The sequence below is a fragment of the Poecilia formosa genome, unplaced genomic scaffold, assembly GCF_000485575.1.
Source record: "Poecilia formosa unplaced genomic scaffold, Poecilia_formosa-5.1.2 Scaffold544, whole genome shotgun sequence".
NCBI lineage: Eukaryota > Metazoa > Chordata > Actinopteri > Cyprinodontiformes > Poeciliidae > Poecilia > Poecilia formosa.
The window spans coordinates 247,495-258,266 of NW_006800483.1; the positions used below are offsets into that span (position 1 = coordinate 247,495).

A 10,772-nucleotide genomic window follows, 5' to 3' on the forward strand; every position below is an offset into this window, starting at 1 on the left:
TCCTCAGTCGGTGCTAGCCTAGTCCATGTTTCCTCAGTCGGTGCTAGCCTAGTCCATGTTTCCTCAGTCGGTGCTAGCCTAGTCCATGTTACCTCAGTCGGTGCTAGTCTAGTCCATGTTACCTCAGCCCGTGTTAGCCTAGTCGGTGCTAGTCTAGTCCATGTTACCTCAGTCGGTGCTAGCCTAGTCCATGTTTCCTCAGTGGGTGCTAGCCTAGTCCATGTTACCTCAGTCGGTGCTAGTCTAGTCCATGTTACCTCAGCCCGTGTTAGCCTAGTCGGTGCTAGTCTAGTCCATGTTACCTCAGTCGGTGCTAGCGCTGCCTGTGGTTCCCGGTGGTTTCCCTCTCTGGACGTTAAATGTTGTCGCTCAGTTCCAGCTGTGAGTTTTCTCACTGATGTTTCTCCATGCAGCTCCCAGCGTCTGTTCTCCCGTAAAGAGCTTCCTGCTTCGGTTCCCGCTCGCTGCAGAGTGCGTGGAGCGCTGCAGAACACTGCTGCAGGAGCACAACCTGACGCCCCCCGTGCTGTCCATGCCGAGCCCCTGCCCAGAGCTGGCCCATCAGCTGTCGCAGCTCCAGAAGCAGGCGCGGCAGCACTGCAGCAACATGGCCAGCCGCTTCGCTCTCCCCGGCTTCCTGACCAGCCTTAACCGCTCCGTCCTGCAGCGACGCCCCCCAGACACCTGATAGACCCTCCATCTGTAGCTCCAGCCTGGAAAGTGCCAAATAAAGCTGCCGCTCCTCTGCAGCATGCAGCTCCCTCTGGTGGCCATTTAATCTCGGGTGGACAGACTTAACAGGAAGTGTTCTCCTTCCTGCTTCCTGTGGCTCTGAAACGAAACTGACAGAAACAAATCATTTGTCGCTTCATTGGCATCAAAAACACAAATAGTTTAAAATCTAGGTTAACAATGTCAACCCTACCAGCAAATATTTTTAATATCAGCAGATGAATTATTATCTAAAATTACAAAATAAAGCTAGAAGCAGCTGGAAACTATTGGACCAGATGATCTGCTGCAGAGTTCTGGTTCTGGTTTCACTTGAACAGAAGGAACCAACATGGCAACATCTCAGCAAAGAGCAACGTTAGAAAGAGCAACGTTTAAACTGGATCCCCGACCCAAACCTAGACCCAGCTCACTTCCTCCAGCTTCACTGAAATTCACTCTAGATCAACAGATCCCCACATTTTTCCCTCTATTGCAAAACTGAGTTTATTGCAAGTTTTTCACAAACAGTGATGCCAAGTCCCACCTGCAGGTGGCAGTATTTCTTACTTCTGCTGCCTCAGCCTAACTTGATGTCAGTTTATCATCCTTGATCGATGCGACGAGTAAAAAGTAGCATCTCTGTTCTCCTTGTAAATGAACTGATTATTTTATCACATTAAAGATAAAACAAAAAATTCTTTGCTCCTTTATTTTTTATTTTATTGCAAAAAATCACAAAGACGATCACAGAATCCTGGAGGAACTGAATGTTATAAATTAGACACTAATAATTTCTTCATAAAGTTATTAAAGTTGATTGCCGAAAACATAGAGCAGGTGTCTCAGATCTGTTGCTATGGAAACAAAGCAAACCTGAATATACTTAATAGGAAACAAAGACTCAGAGCAGCTTTTCCAGCTCTGCTACCATCTGCTGCTCATGGGCCACTGCACAAAAACAACTAGGTCATTTATTCCCACAGTCACCGCATGCTTTTCCCCTGCTAATTAAACAATGAAGCAAACAGAAAAGGAGCTGAAACACCAAGGATGACCCAAGTTCAGTCAGAAACGTTCAACTACAAATCCAGACTTTTCTAAATATGAACTCAGTTCAGAAAACCTGAGAGCGGCTTCTGCATGCAGCCGCTACGGTTGGCATTGTGCTGCTGCATCTCCCAGAAGAGGGCGGGGCCTGCAAAGCTACTTTTGAGTCTCTGTTGAAATGTTTCATACTGACTGTGACCTGGCTGTCAGTTTGTCACCTCAGAGTTTCTGCTCCTTTTTCGGTTTAACCATTAAAGGGTTTTGTTTTCTTTGGGACACGGTTTTGATCCAGTGGGATCAGGCTGTCTTTGATGCTGCTATGAAGAGAAACGCGTCACGTCTGCTGTGTTTCTGTTTCATGTCTCACTGGGATGTTTATGATTTCATTATAAAGTTATTTTCTGTTGTGTTAAACCTCAGTAAATCAGATCAGCTGTTTCATGATGAACCATCCAGCATCTAAATCCAGCGCCTCCAGCTGCCTCTTTTAGACCCGAGCATTAGACCCAGTCTCATCATGTTCCTTCATGATGAGACTGGATGTGAGAGTTCATCAGCTTATCTTAAGCCAACAGGATTCTTCTGCCATGTTTCGGTTCTAAAACTGAAAACCCAGGTTTAAACCGATGTAGACACAAAAACACACAAACACGACTCCTCAAACAAATAAAAGGTGACAGAAAATCTCTGAGGAGGTTTAATAGATTTGGACTTGAGGGTGAAGAGCAGAATTTCTGTAGTGATGCAGAACATCAGCATGACTGAACCTGTCATGTTGATGTTCTCTACAGGAACATCCAAAGTTGAGCTCCAAGTGGTTTCTTGAAGCAAATCTGAACAGATTTAGGTGCATCAACTGATAATTCCCTGAATTCCTCAAAGCCCTCTGCAGCTGTTAGTTCATGGATTGATTTACCAGAACAACGCAGCTCCTCTTCATGATGCTAAAAACATTTCCAACAGGAGATGGATCTTTCAACCACCTGAGGCTTGAAATATCCTGGAGCTTCCTGGAAAACATGGCAGGCACCTTGATGTCTCCAAAAATCCTGCATCCTCCTCTGAATCAGCAGGTCGGGGTTCCTCGTTTTAAAAACTTGCTTTGGTGAAGTGACTGTAGGGAGTTTTGAAATAACACCAGTGTCATCTGCGTGGAGCGTGATCAAATGGTTAAGAATGTAAAGTTATGTTGTTATACTACAGTTTTCTTAGTGATTCTGGACAGAAACAGAATTCAGTTGCCAGAAATCAACAGAAGGGGACTATGTGGTCTGGGGAGGAGCTGTGTGGTCTGGGGAGGAGCTATGTGGTCATTGGGAGGAGCTGTGTGGTCTGGGGAGGAGCTGTGTGGTCTGTTTCTATTAACCATAACAGATGGAAAATGCTGGATCTGCCAGACCTCCTGGCAAAAGTCATAAAATCAACATCTAGAAAATAAGTCATTTTTGAATTGTTTATTTAAAACCTTAAAGTAAAATCTGACATTTTATTGAACAACAGCTGTTATCAGATTTTTGTGCAGCTTTTAGCTCCTTTTGCCAACAGTAATTAAATAGTTAAGTCATTATTCATCAGGAACCACAGAGGAGAAATCCTGAACTTTTTATGAAACCATTTTCCAGATACTGTTCAGTTATTCTAAAACAATCTGGGGTTTATTAAATTGTTTCTTTAATAACCTGATTTTGTATTCCTTTGGTTTCTGTTAGATCTGGCGTAATTTCTTTAGAGTTTTTCCTTGAACTGTGTAACATTTTTCCCAAACTTCATCTTGTTGGAATAAATGTTGAGACCTGAGTAAATCTGGAGTGATTGTCATTCTTCAGTTCTGTTTAGCCGGAGACGATTTTCCAGATTTCAGATGTTAGAGGCATGTTAACACGTTACTGACATTGGACCACTCTATTCAGTTATTTCACTCTCAGGCTGTAAGTCCAGTCAGAGGTTAAAATGCGTTCAGTTGGGTGATTATTTTGGATGCTCCACCCAGAGCTCAGCTGCAGCAGCAGGTCTGCTCCATGCTGGCTCTGCGCTGCGGCACCGATCCATGTCTTCTGCTCTGATCCTCAGGAAGCTGCAGGAACGCTGATGCTCCAGATCCAGACGAGCTGCACGGACTCAACCTGAGCATCCCGCAGATAATCACAACCCCGGAACCAGAGCCCACCATGCTGATGGTGCCTCAGCTCAGGTAACAGCAGCAGGCCTGCAGGGGGCGCCGCTCATCTCTACACCAGCAGATCAAAGAGACTGGCAAAATCAGGAAGAGCATTACAATATTAAATTATGGAAAAGATGAGGAAGGAATGATGGCAACATTTATGGGTTTCATAAAAGAAAGAAGTGGGAAAATGTGAATCTAAAACAAAAAACTGAAAATCTGCAGGAATATTTTAGTTTTATTCAGTAGAAGAAGAAGGTCAGCGGGTCAGAACGGTTCTGAACTGTAACAAACATCCTGAGAGGAAGAGCATCGAGTCGTTGACCTGCAAGCGAATCATGTCTCCAAAGACATCGTCAAAATATTTGGAGATACTGATGATGACTTCTGGAAACATTTTTTTATGTATCTTTAATAAATGATAGCAGCACAAACAAAGTCTGGTTCTGTTTGACCCTGAAAGCTGCTGGCGGCATCGCCTCAGCGTGTTTAATCCTCCTGTCGGGGCTCAAACATCTTCATCATACGGAGAGTACAGATCCGTCTGTTTGTTCAAACTCTGGAGCCATAAATCATTTGACAGCAGCGATAAAGAGCTGCCGGGCTCACAGGGTTCTGGATGTGCTGCTGTCTGCAGAGCTGACCCGGCCGCAGGCGAGGAGGACGAGGAGCTGCTGAAGGCCTGGGCCAGTCAGGGAGACGACGAGTGAGACCTCGACCCAAGCGCAGCATGACCCTCGTCCATCAGCAGCATCTTCAACGTGTCCGTTCTCCCTGTAGGATGCGGCCGCAGTCTGCTGCCAGCGTGGCCAGCGTCACGGTCCAGGAGCGCCTCAACCAGCTGGTCGGGCTCTTCAAGGGCCGGACGGAGCGGCACAAAGACCGCCTGGCGGATCCCGACGAGTCCGAGGAGGAGAGCCCCACTGCCTGTAGGTCGCCCCGATCCACATCCCCTCATCCAGGAAAACCTGGATCCACTGAGCCAACCACTGGATCCAGTGGGCTTACCCAAAGAGAACAGGATCCAGTTGGTTTCCTGGATCCAGTGGGATCCCTGAGGGATTTTCTGTTGGATCTCCATCCTGCTGCCTGGTGAAAGCAGACCGGATCCCTGACCGTCTCTTCTGATACCTGCAGCTCCTGCCAAAGCTCCACCGGCTCCACCTCCTCCGCCGCTGCCGCCTGGAGAGGAGAAGAAGGACGAACCGGAACCACCGCAGGAGGCGAGTCTGTTCCAGTTTGACCTCCTGGGACATCCGGTCCAACTCCCCAAGCTTCCCCCGATGCCCGACTGGCTGCGGTCCATCCTGGAGTACCGCTTCCCGTCCAGCATCGATCCATTCACTGGTGAGCTCTCCTCCCAGAATCAACCACATTCTTCTGACGATTTCCCTTAATTCTTCTCTCCCCCATCCTTCAGACCTCATCTATGTGATCTGGCTGTTTTTCGTGGTGGCGGCCTGGAACTGGAATGTGTGGCTGATCCCGGTGCGCTGGGCGTTCCCCTACCAGACGCCGGACAATATCCACCTGTGGCTGCTGGCCGACTACACCTGTGACTTCATCTACATCGCAGACATCCTGGTCTTCCAGCCGCGGCTGCAGTTCGTTCGCGGCGGAGACATTGTGGTGCGTAGACTCAGAAACTTCCTGCATCCGACGTGGCAGAAACGGCTCTAACTGGTTTCACTGGTTCTACCTGACAGTGCGACAAGAAGGACATGAGGGAGCATTACATGACCACCGAGCGGTTCAAGGTGAGAACGTTCTGCTAGAGCAGCGAACAATCCAGATTCTGGAACGTTTCTGGTTCTGACCCGTGTTCTGTTTGTTCCCAGATGGACGTCATCAGCCTGTTCCCCATGGAGATATTTTACTACTTCACAGGAGTGAACTCCCTGCTGCGCTTCCCCCGCCTGCTGAAGGTGAGGAGCTCTTCCTCCTCTCCCTCCTCTCCCTCACCCTGTCCCGGGGAAGCAGCTGATTGGTTGTTTTCTCCCAGTACATGGTGTTCTTCGAGTTCAACGACCGGATGGAGGCCGTGATGAAGAAGGCCTACATCTACAGGTGGGGACCGCATCCAACTACATCCTATCTCACCCAACTGCATTCAGCCTCCTACGACATCCAACCACATCCAACTGCATCCTACCTCATCCAAACTCATCCAACCTCATCCTAACACATCCAACCTCATCCAACTGCATCCTACCTCATCCAACCACATCCTACTACATCCATCTGCATCCTATCTCATCCAAACTCATCCAACCACATCCTAACACATCTAACCTAATCCTACCTCATCCAACTGCATCCAGCCTCATCCAACCTCATCCTACGACATCCAACCACATCCAGCCTCATCCTACCTCATCCAACTGCATGAAATCAAACTAAATCGGTGTCAAACATTAGTGCTATGTTTGTGCTGGTTTGTGCAGCAAAAATTTTCGTTTGTGCCGCTATCATTTTAAAGATAAAAGGAAATGTTTCCAGAGGTCATCCAAGGTCAACCAACCCCCCACCTTCTTCAAATCAGACAAAATGGGTGTCAATCAACTCGGCTACGTTTGTGTTGATTTGTGCTGCAAAAATTTTCGTTTGTGCCGCTGTCATTTTAAAGATATAAAGAAAGTTGGATTTCATAAAAGTGGGGGGACCTTTACACTTTCATTAATATCTTCAAAGCCAAAGCGTCACAAACGAAAATTTTTGCTGCACAAACGTAGCACAAACGCTTGACACCAATTTTGTCTGATTTGAAGAAGGTGGGGGGGCCAACTTCACTCAGGTACCTCATCCTACTACGTCCAACCTCATCCAACTGCATCCTACCTCATCCTACTACATCCAACTGCATCCTACCTCATCCAACCACATCCAACCTCATCCTACTGCATCCAACCACATCCAACTGCATCCTACCTCATCCAACCACATCCAACCTCATCCAACCACATCCAACTGCATCTAGCCTCATACTACATCCAGCTTCATCCTACCTCATCCAACCTCATCCTACTACATCCAACTGCATCCTNGAGCTATGTGGTCTGAAATGGAGCTATGTGGTCTGAAATGGAGCTATGTGGTCTGAAATGGAGCTATGTGGTCTGAAATGGAGCTATGTGGTCTGGGGAGAAGCTATGTGGTCATTGGGAGGAGCTATGTGGTCTGGGAGGAGCTATGTGGTCTGGGAGGAGCTATGTGGTCTGGGGAGGAGCTATGTGGTCTGGGGAGAAGCTATGTGGTCTGGGGAGGAGCTATGTGGTCTGGGGAGGAGCTATGTGGTCATTGGGAGAAGCTATGTGGTCTGGGAGGAGCTATGTGGTCTGGGAGGAGCTATGTGGTCTGGGGAGGAGCTATGTGGTCTGGGGAGGAGCTATGTGGTCTGGGGAGGAGCTATGTGGTGGTCATTGGGAGGAGCTATGTAGTCATTGGGAGGAGCTATGTGGTCATTGGGAGAAGCTATGTGGTCATTGGGAGAAGCTATGTGGTTTGGGAGAAGCTATGTGGTCTGGGAGGAGCTATGTGGTCTGAGAGGAGCTATGTGGTCTGGGAGGAGCTATGTGGTCATTGGGAGGAGCTATGTGGTCATTGGGAGGAGCTATGTGGTCTGGGAGGAGCTATGTGGTCTGAAATGGAGCTATGTGGTCTGAAATGGAGCTATGTGGTCTGGGGAGGAGCTATGTGGTCTGGGGAGGAGCTATGTGGTCTGAAATGGAGCTATGTGGTCTGGGGAGGAGCTATGTGGTCTGGGAGGAGCTATGTGGTCTGGGAGGAGCTATGTGGTCTGGGGAGGAGCTATGTGGTCTGGGAGGAGCTATGTGGTCTGAAATGGAGCTCTGTGGTCTGTTTCTATTAACCATAACAGATGGAAAATGCTGGATCTGCCAGACCTCCTGGCAAAAGTCATAAAATCAACATCTAGAAAATAAGTCATTTTTGAATTGTTTATTTAAAACCTTAAAGTAAAATCTGACATTTTATTGAACAACAGCTGTTATCAGATTTTTGTGCAGCTTTTAGCTCCTTTTGCCAACAGTAATTAAATAGTTAAGTCATTATTCATCAGGAACCACAGAGGAGAAATCCTGAACTTTTCATGAAACCATTTTCCAGATACTGTTCAGTTATTCTAAAACAATCTGGGGTTTATTAAATTGTTTCTTTAATAACCTGATTTTGTATTCCTTTGGTTTCTGTTAGATCTGGCGTAATTTCTTTAGAGTTTTTCCTTGAACTGTGTAACATTTTTCCCAAACTTCATCTTGTTGGAATAAATGTTGAGACCTGAGTAAATCTGGAGTGATTGTCATTCTTCAGTTCTGTTTAGCCGGAGACGATTTTCCAGATTTCAGATGTTAGAGGCATGTTAACACGTTACTGACATTGGACCACTCTATTCAGTTATTTCACTCTCAGGCTGTAAGTCCAGTCAGAGGTTAAAACGCGTTCAGTTGGGTGATTATTTTGGATGCTCCACCCAGAGCTCAGCTGCAGCAGCAGGTCTGCTCCATGCTGGCTCTGCGCTGCGGCACCGATCCATGTCTTCTGCTCTGATCCTCAGGAAGCTGCAGGAACGCTGATGCTCCAGATCCAGACGAGCTGCACGGACTCAACCTGAGCATCCCGCAGATAATCACAACCCCGGAACCAGAGCCCACCATGCTGATGGTGCCTCAGCTCAGGTAACAGCAGCAGGCCTGCAGGGGGCGCCGCTCATCTCTACACCAGCAGATCAAAGAGACTGGCAAAATCAGGAAGAGCATTAAAATATTAAATTATGGAAAAGACAAGTAAGGAATGATGGCAAAATTTATGGGTTTCATAAAAGAGAAAGAAGTGGGAAAATGTGAATCTAAAACAAAAAACTGAAAATCTGCAGGAATATTTTAGTTTTATTCAGTAGAAGAAGAAGGTCAGCGGGTCAGAACGGTTCTGAACTGTAACAAACATCCTGAGAGGAAGAGCATCGAGTCGTTGACCTGCAAGCGAATCATGTCTCCAAAGACATCGTCAAAATATTTGGAGATACTGATGATGACTTCTGGAAACATTTTTTTATGTATCTTTAATAAATGATAGCAGCACAAACAAAGTCTGGTTCTGTTTGACCCTGAAAGCTGCTGGCGGCGTCGCCTCAGCGTGTTTAATCCTCCTGTCGGGGCTCAAACATCTTCATCATACGGAGAGTACAGATCCGTCTGTTTGTTCAAACTCTGGAGCCATAAATCATTTGACAGCAGCGATAAAGAGCTGCCGGGCTCACAGGGTTCTGGATGTGCTGCTGTCTGCAGAGCTGACCCGGCCGCAGGCGAGGAGGACGAGGAGCTGCTGAAGGCCTGGGCCAGTCAGGGAGACGACGAGTGAGACCTCGACCCAAGCGCAGCATGACCCTCGTCCATCAGCAGCATCTTCAACGTGTCCGTTCTCCCTGTAGGATGCGGCCGCAGTCTGCTGCCAGCGTGGCCAGCGTCACGGTCCAGGAGCGCCTCAACCAGCTGGTCGGGCTCTTCAAGGGCCGGACGGAGCGGCACAAAGACCGCCTGGCGGATCCCGACGAGTCCGAGGAGGAGAGCCCCACTGCCTGTAGGTCGCCCCGATCCACATCCCCTCATCCAGGAAAACCTGGATCCACTGAGCCAACCACTGGATCCAGTGGGCTTACCCAAAGAGAACAGGATCCAGTTGGTTTCCTGGATCCAGTGGGATCCCTGAGGGATTTTCTGTTGGATCTCCATCCTGCTGCCTGGTGAAAGCAGACCGGATCCCTGACCGTCTCTTCTGATACCTGCAGCTCCTGCCAAAGCTCCACCGGCTCCACCTCCTCCGCCGCTGCCGCCTGGAGAGGAGAAGAAGGACGAACCGGAACCACCGCAGGAGGCGAGTCTGTTCCAGTTTGACCTCCTGGGACATCCGGTCCAACTCCCCAAGCTTCCCCCGATGCCCGACTGGCTGCGGTCCATCCTGGAGTACCGCTTCCCGTCCAGCATCGATCCATTCACTGGTGAGCTCTCCTCCCAGAATCAACCACATTCTTCTGACGATTTCCCATAATTCTTCTCTCCCCCGTCCTTCAGACCTCATCTATGTGATCTGGCTGTTTTTCGTGGTGGCGGCCTGGAACTGGAATGTGTGGCTGATCCCGGTGCGCTGGGCGTTCCCCTACCAGACGCCGGACAATATCCACCTGTGGCTGCTGGCCGACTACACCTGTGACTTCATCTACATCGCAGACATCCTGGTCTTCCAGCCGCGGCTGCAGTTCGTTCGCGGCGGAGACATTGTGGTGCGTAGACTCAGAAACTTCCTGCATCCGACGTGGCAGAAACGGCTCTAACTGGTTTCACTGGTTCTACCTGACAGTGCGACAAGAAGGACATGAGGGAGCATTACATGACCACCGAGCGGTTCAAGGTGAGAACGTTCTGCTAGAGCAGCGAACGATCCAGATTCTGGAACTTTTCTGGTTCTGACCCGTGTTCTGTTTGTTCCCAGATGGACGTCATCAGCCTGTTCCCCATGGAGATATTTTACTACTTCACAGGAGTGAACTCCCTGCTGCGCTTCCCCCGCCTGCTGAAGGTGAGGAGCTCTTCCTCCTCTCCCTCCTCTCCCTCACCCTGTCCCGGGGAAGCAGCTGATTGGTTGTTTTCTCCCAGTACATGGTGTTCTTCGAGTTCAACGACCGGATGGAGGCCGTGATGAAGAAGGCCTACATCTACAGGTGGGGACAGCATCCAACTACATCCAACTACATCCAATCTCACCCAACTGCATCCTACCACATACTACATCCAGTTTCATCCTACCTCATCCAACCTCATCCAACCTCATCCAACCT

At 48.6% G+C, this 10,772-nt stretch overlaps 2 protein-coding genes and 1 long non-coding RNA gene across 9 annotated transcripts in view; 2 read left to right on the forward strand and 1 right to left on the reverse strand.

Annotated features, from left to right (window-relative positions):
- The window catches only part of LOC103129423 (cyclic nucleotide-gated cation channel beta-1-like), a 21,863-nt gene extending 15,746 nt beyond the window's left edge, over nucleotides 1-6,117 (forward strand). For all 7 annotated transcript variants that reach the window (XM_016665061.1, XM_016665057.1, XM_016665056.1 and 4 more), the window contains 8 exons: nucleotides 3,832-3,952; nucleotides 4,560-4,628; nucleotides 4,703-4,851; nucleotides 5,060-5,269; nucleotides 5,343-5,551; nucleotides 5,629-5,679; nucleotides 5,761-5,847; nucleotides 5,925-6,117. In XM_016665061.1, the coding sequence (XP_016520547.1) occupies nucleotides 3,832-3,952; nucleotides 4,560-4,628; nucleotides 4,703-4,851; nucleotides 5,060-5,269; nucleotides 5,343-5,551; nucleotides 5,629-5,679; nucleotides 5,761-5,847; nucleotides 5,925-6,104 (1,076 nt within the window). In that variant the 3' untranslated portion in view covers nucleotides 6,105-6,117. The remainder of the gene's footprint in view (nucleotides 1-3,831; nucleotides 3,953-4,559; nucleotides 4,629-4,702; nucleotides 4,852-5,059; nucleotides 5,270-5,342; nucleotides 5,552-5,628; nucleotides 5,680-5,760; nucleotides 5,848-5,924) is intronic.
- Nucleotides 5,996-6,969, reverse strand: LOC107834192 (uncharacterized). Its single transcript, XR_001659972.1, has 4 exons — nucleotides 6,948-6,969; nucleotides 6,741-6,900; nucleotides 6,115-6,294; nucleotides 5,996-6,074 (listed from the first exon to the last, which is right to left on the reverse strand). It is a non-coding gene; the product is annotated as an uncharacterized LOC107834192 (long non-coding RNA).
- Nucleotides 6,970-8,013: 1,044 nt separating this feature from the next.
- Nucleotides 8,014-10,772, forward strand: part of LOC103129424 (cyclic nucleotide-gated cation channel beta-1-like) — a 6,265-nt gene continuing 3,506 nt past the window's right edge. Inside the window, exons 1-8 of the mRNA XM_016665043.1 lie at nucleotides 8,014-8,616; nucleotides 9,226-9,294; nucleotides 9,369-9,517; nucleotides 9,726-9,935; nucleotides 10,009-10,217; nucleotides 10,295-10,345; nucleotides 10,427-10,513; nucleotides 10,591-10,728. Of these exons, the coding sequence (XP_016520529.1) occupies nucleotides 8,594-8,616; nucleotides 9,226-9,294; nucleotides 9,369-9,517; nucleotides 9,726-9,935; nucleotides 10,009-10,217; nucleotides 10,295-10,345; nucleotides 10,427-10,513; nucleotides 10,591-10,728 (936 nt within the window). The 5' untranslated portion in view covers nucleotides 8,014-8,593. The remainder of the gene's footprint in view (nucleotides 8,617-9,225; nucleotides 9,295-9,368; nucleotides 9,518-9,725; nucleotides 9,936-10,008; nucleotides 10,218-10,294; nucleotides 10,346-10,426; nucleotides 10,514-10,590; nucleotides 10,729-10,772) is intronic.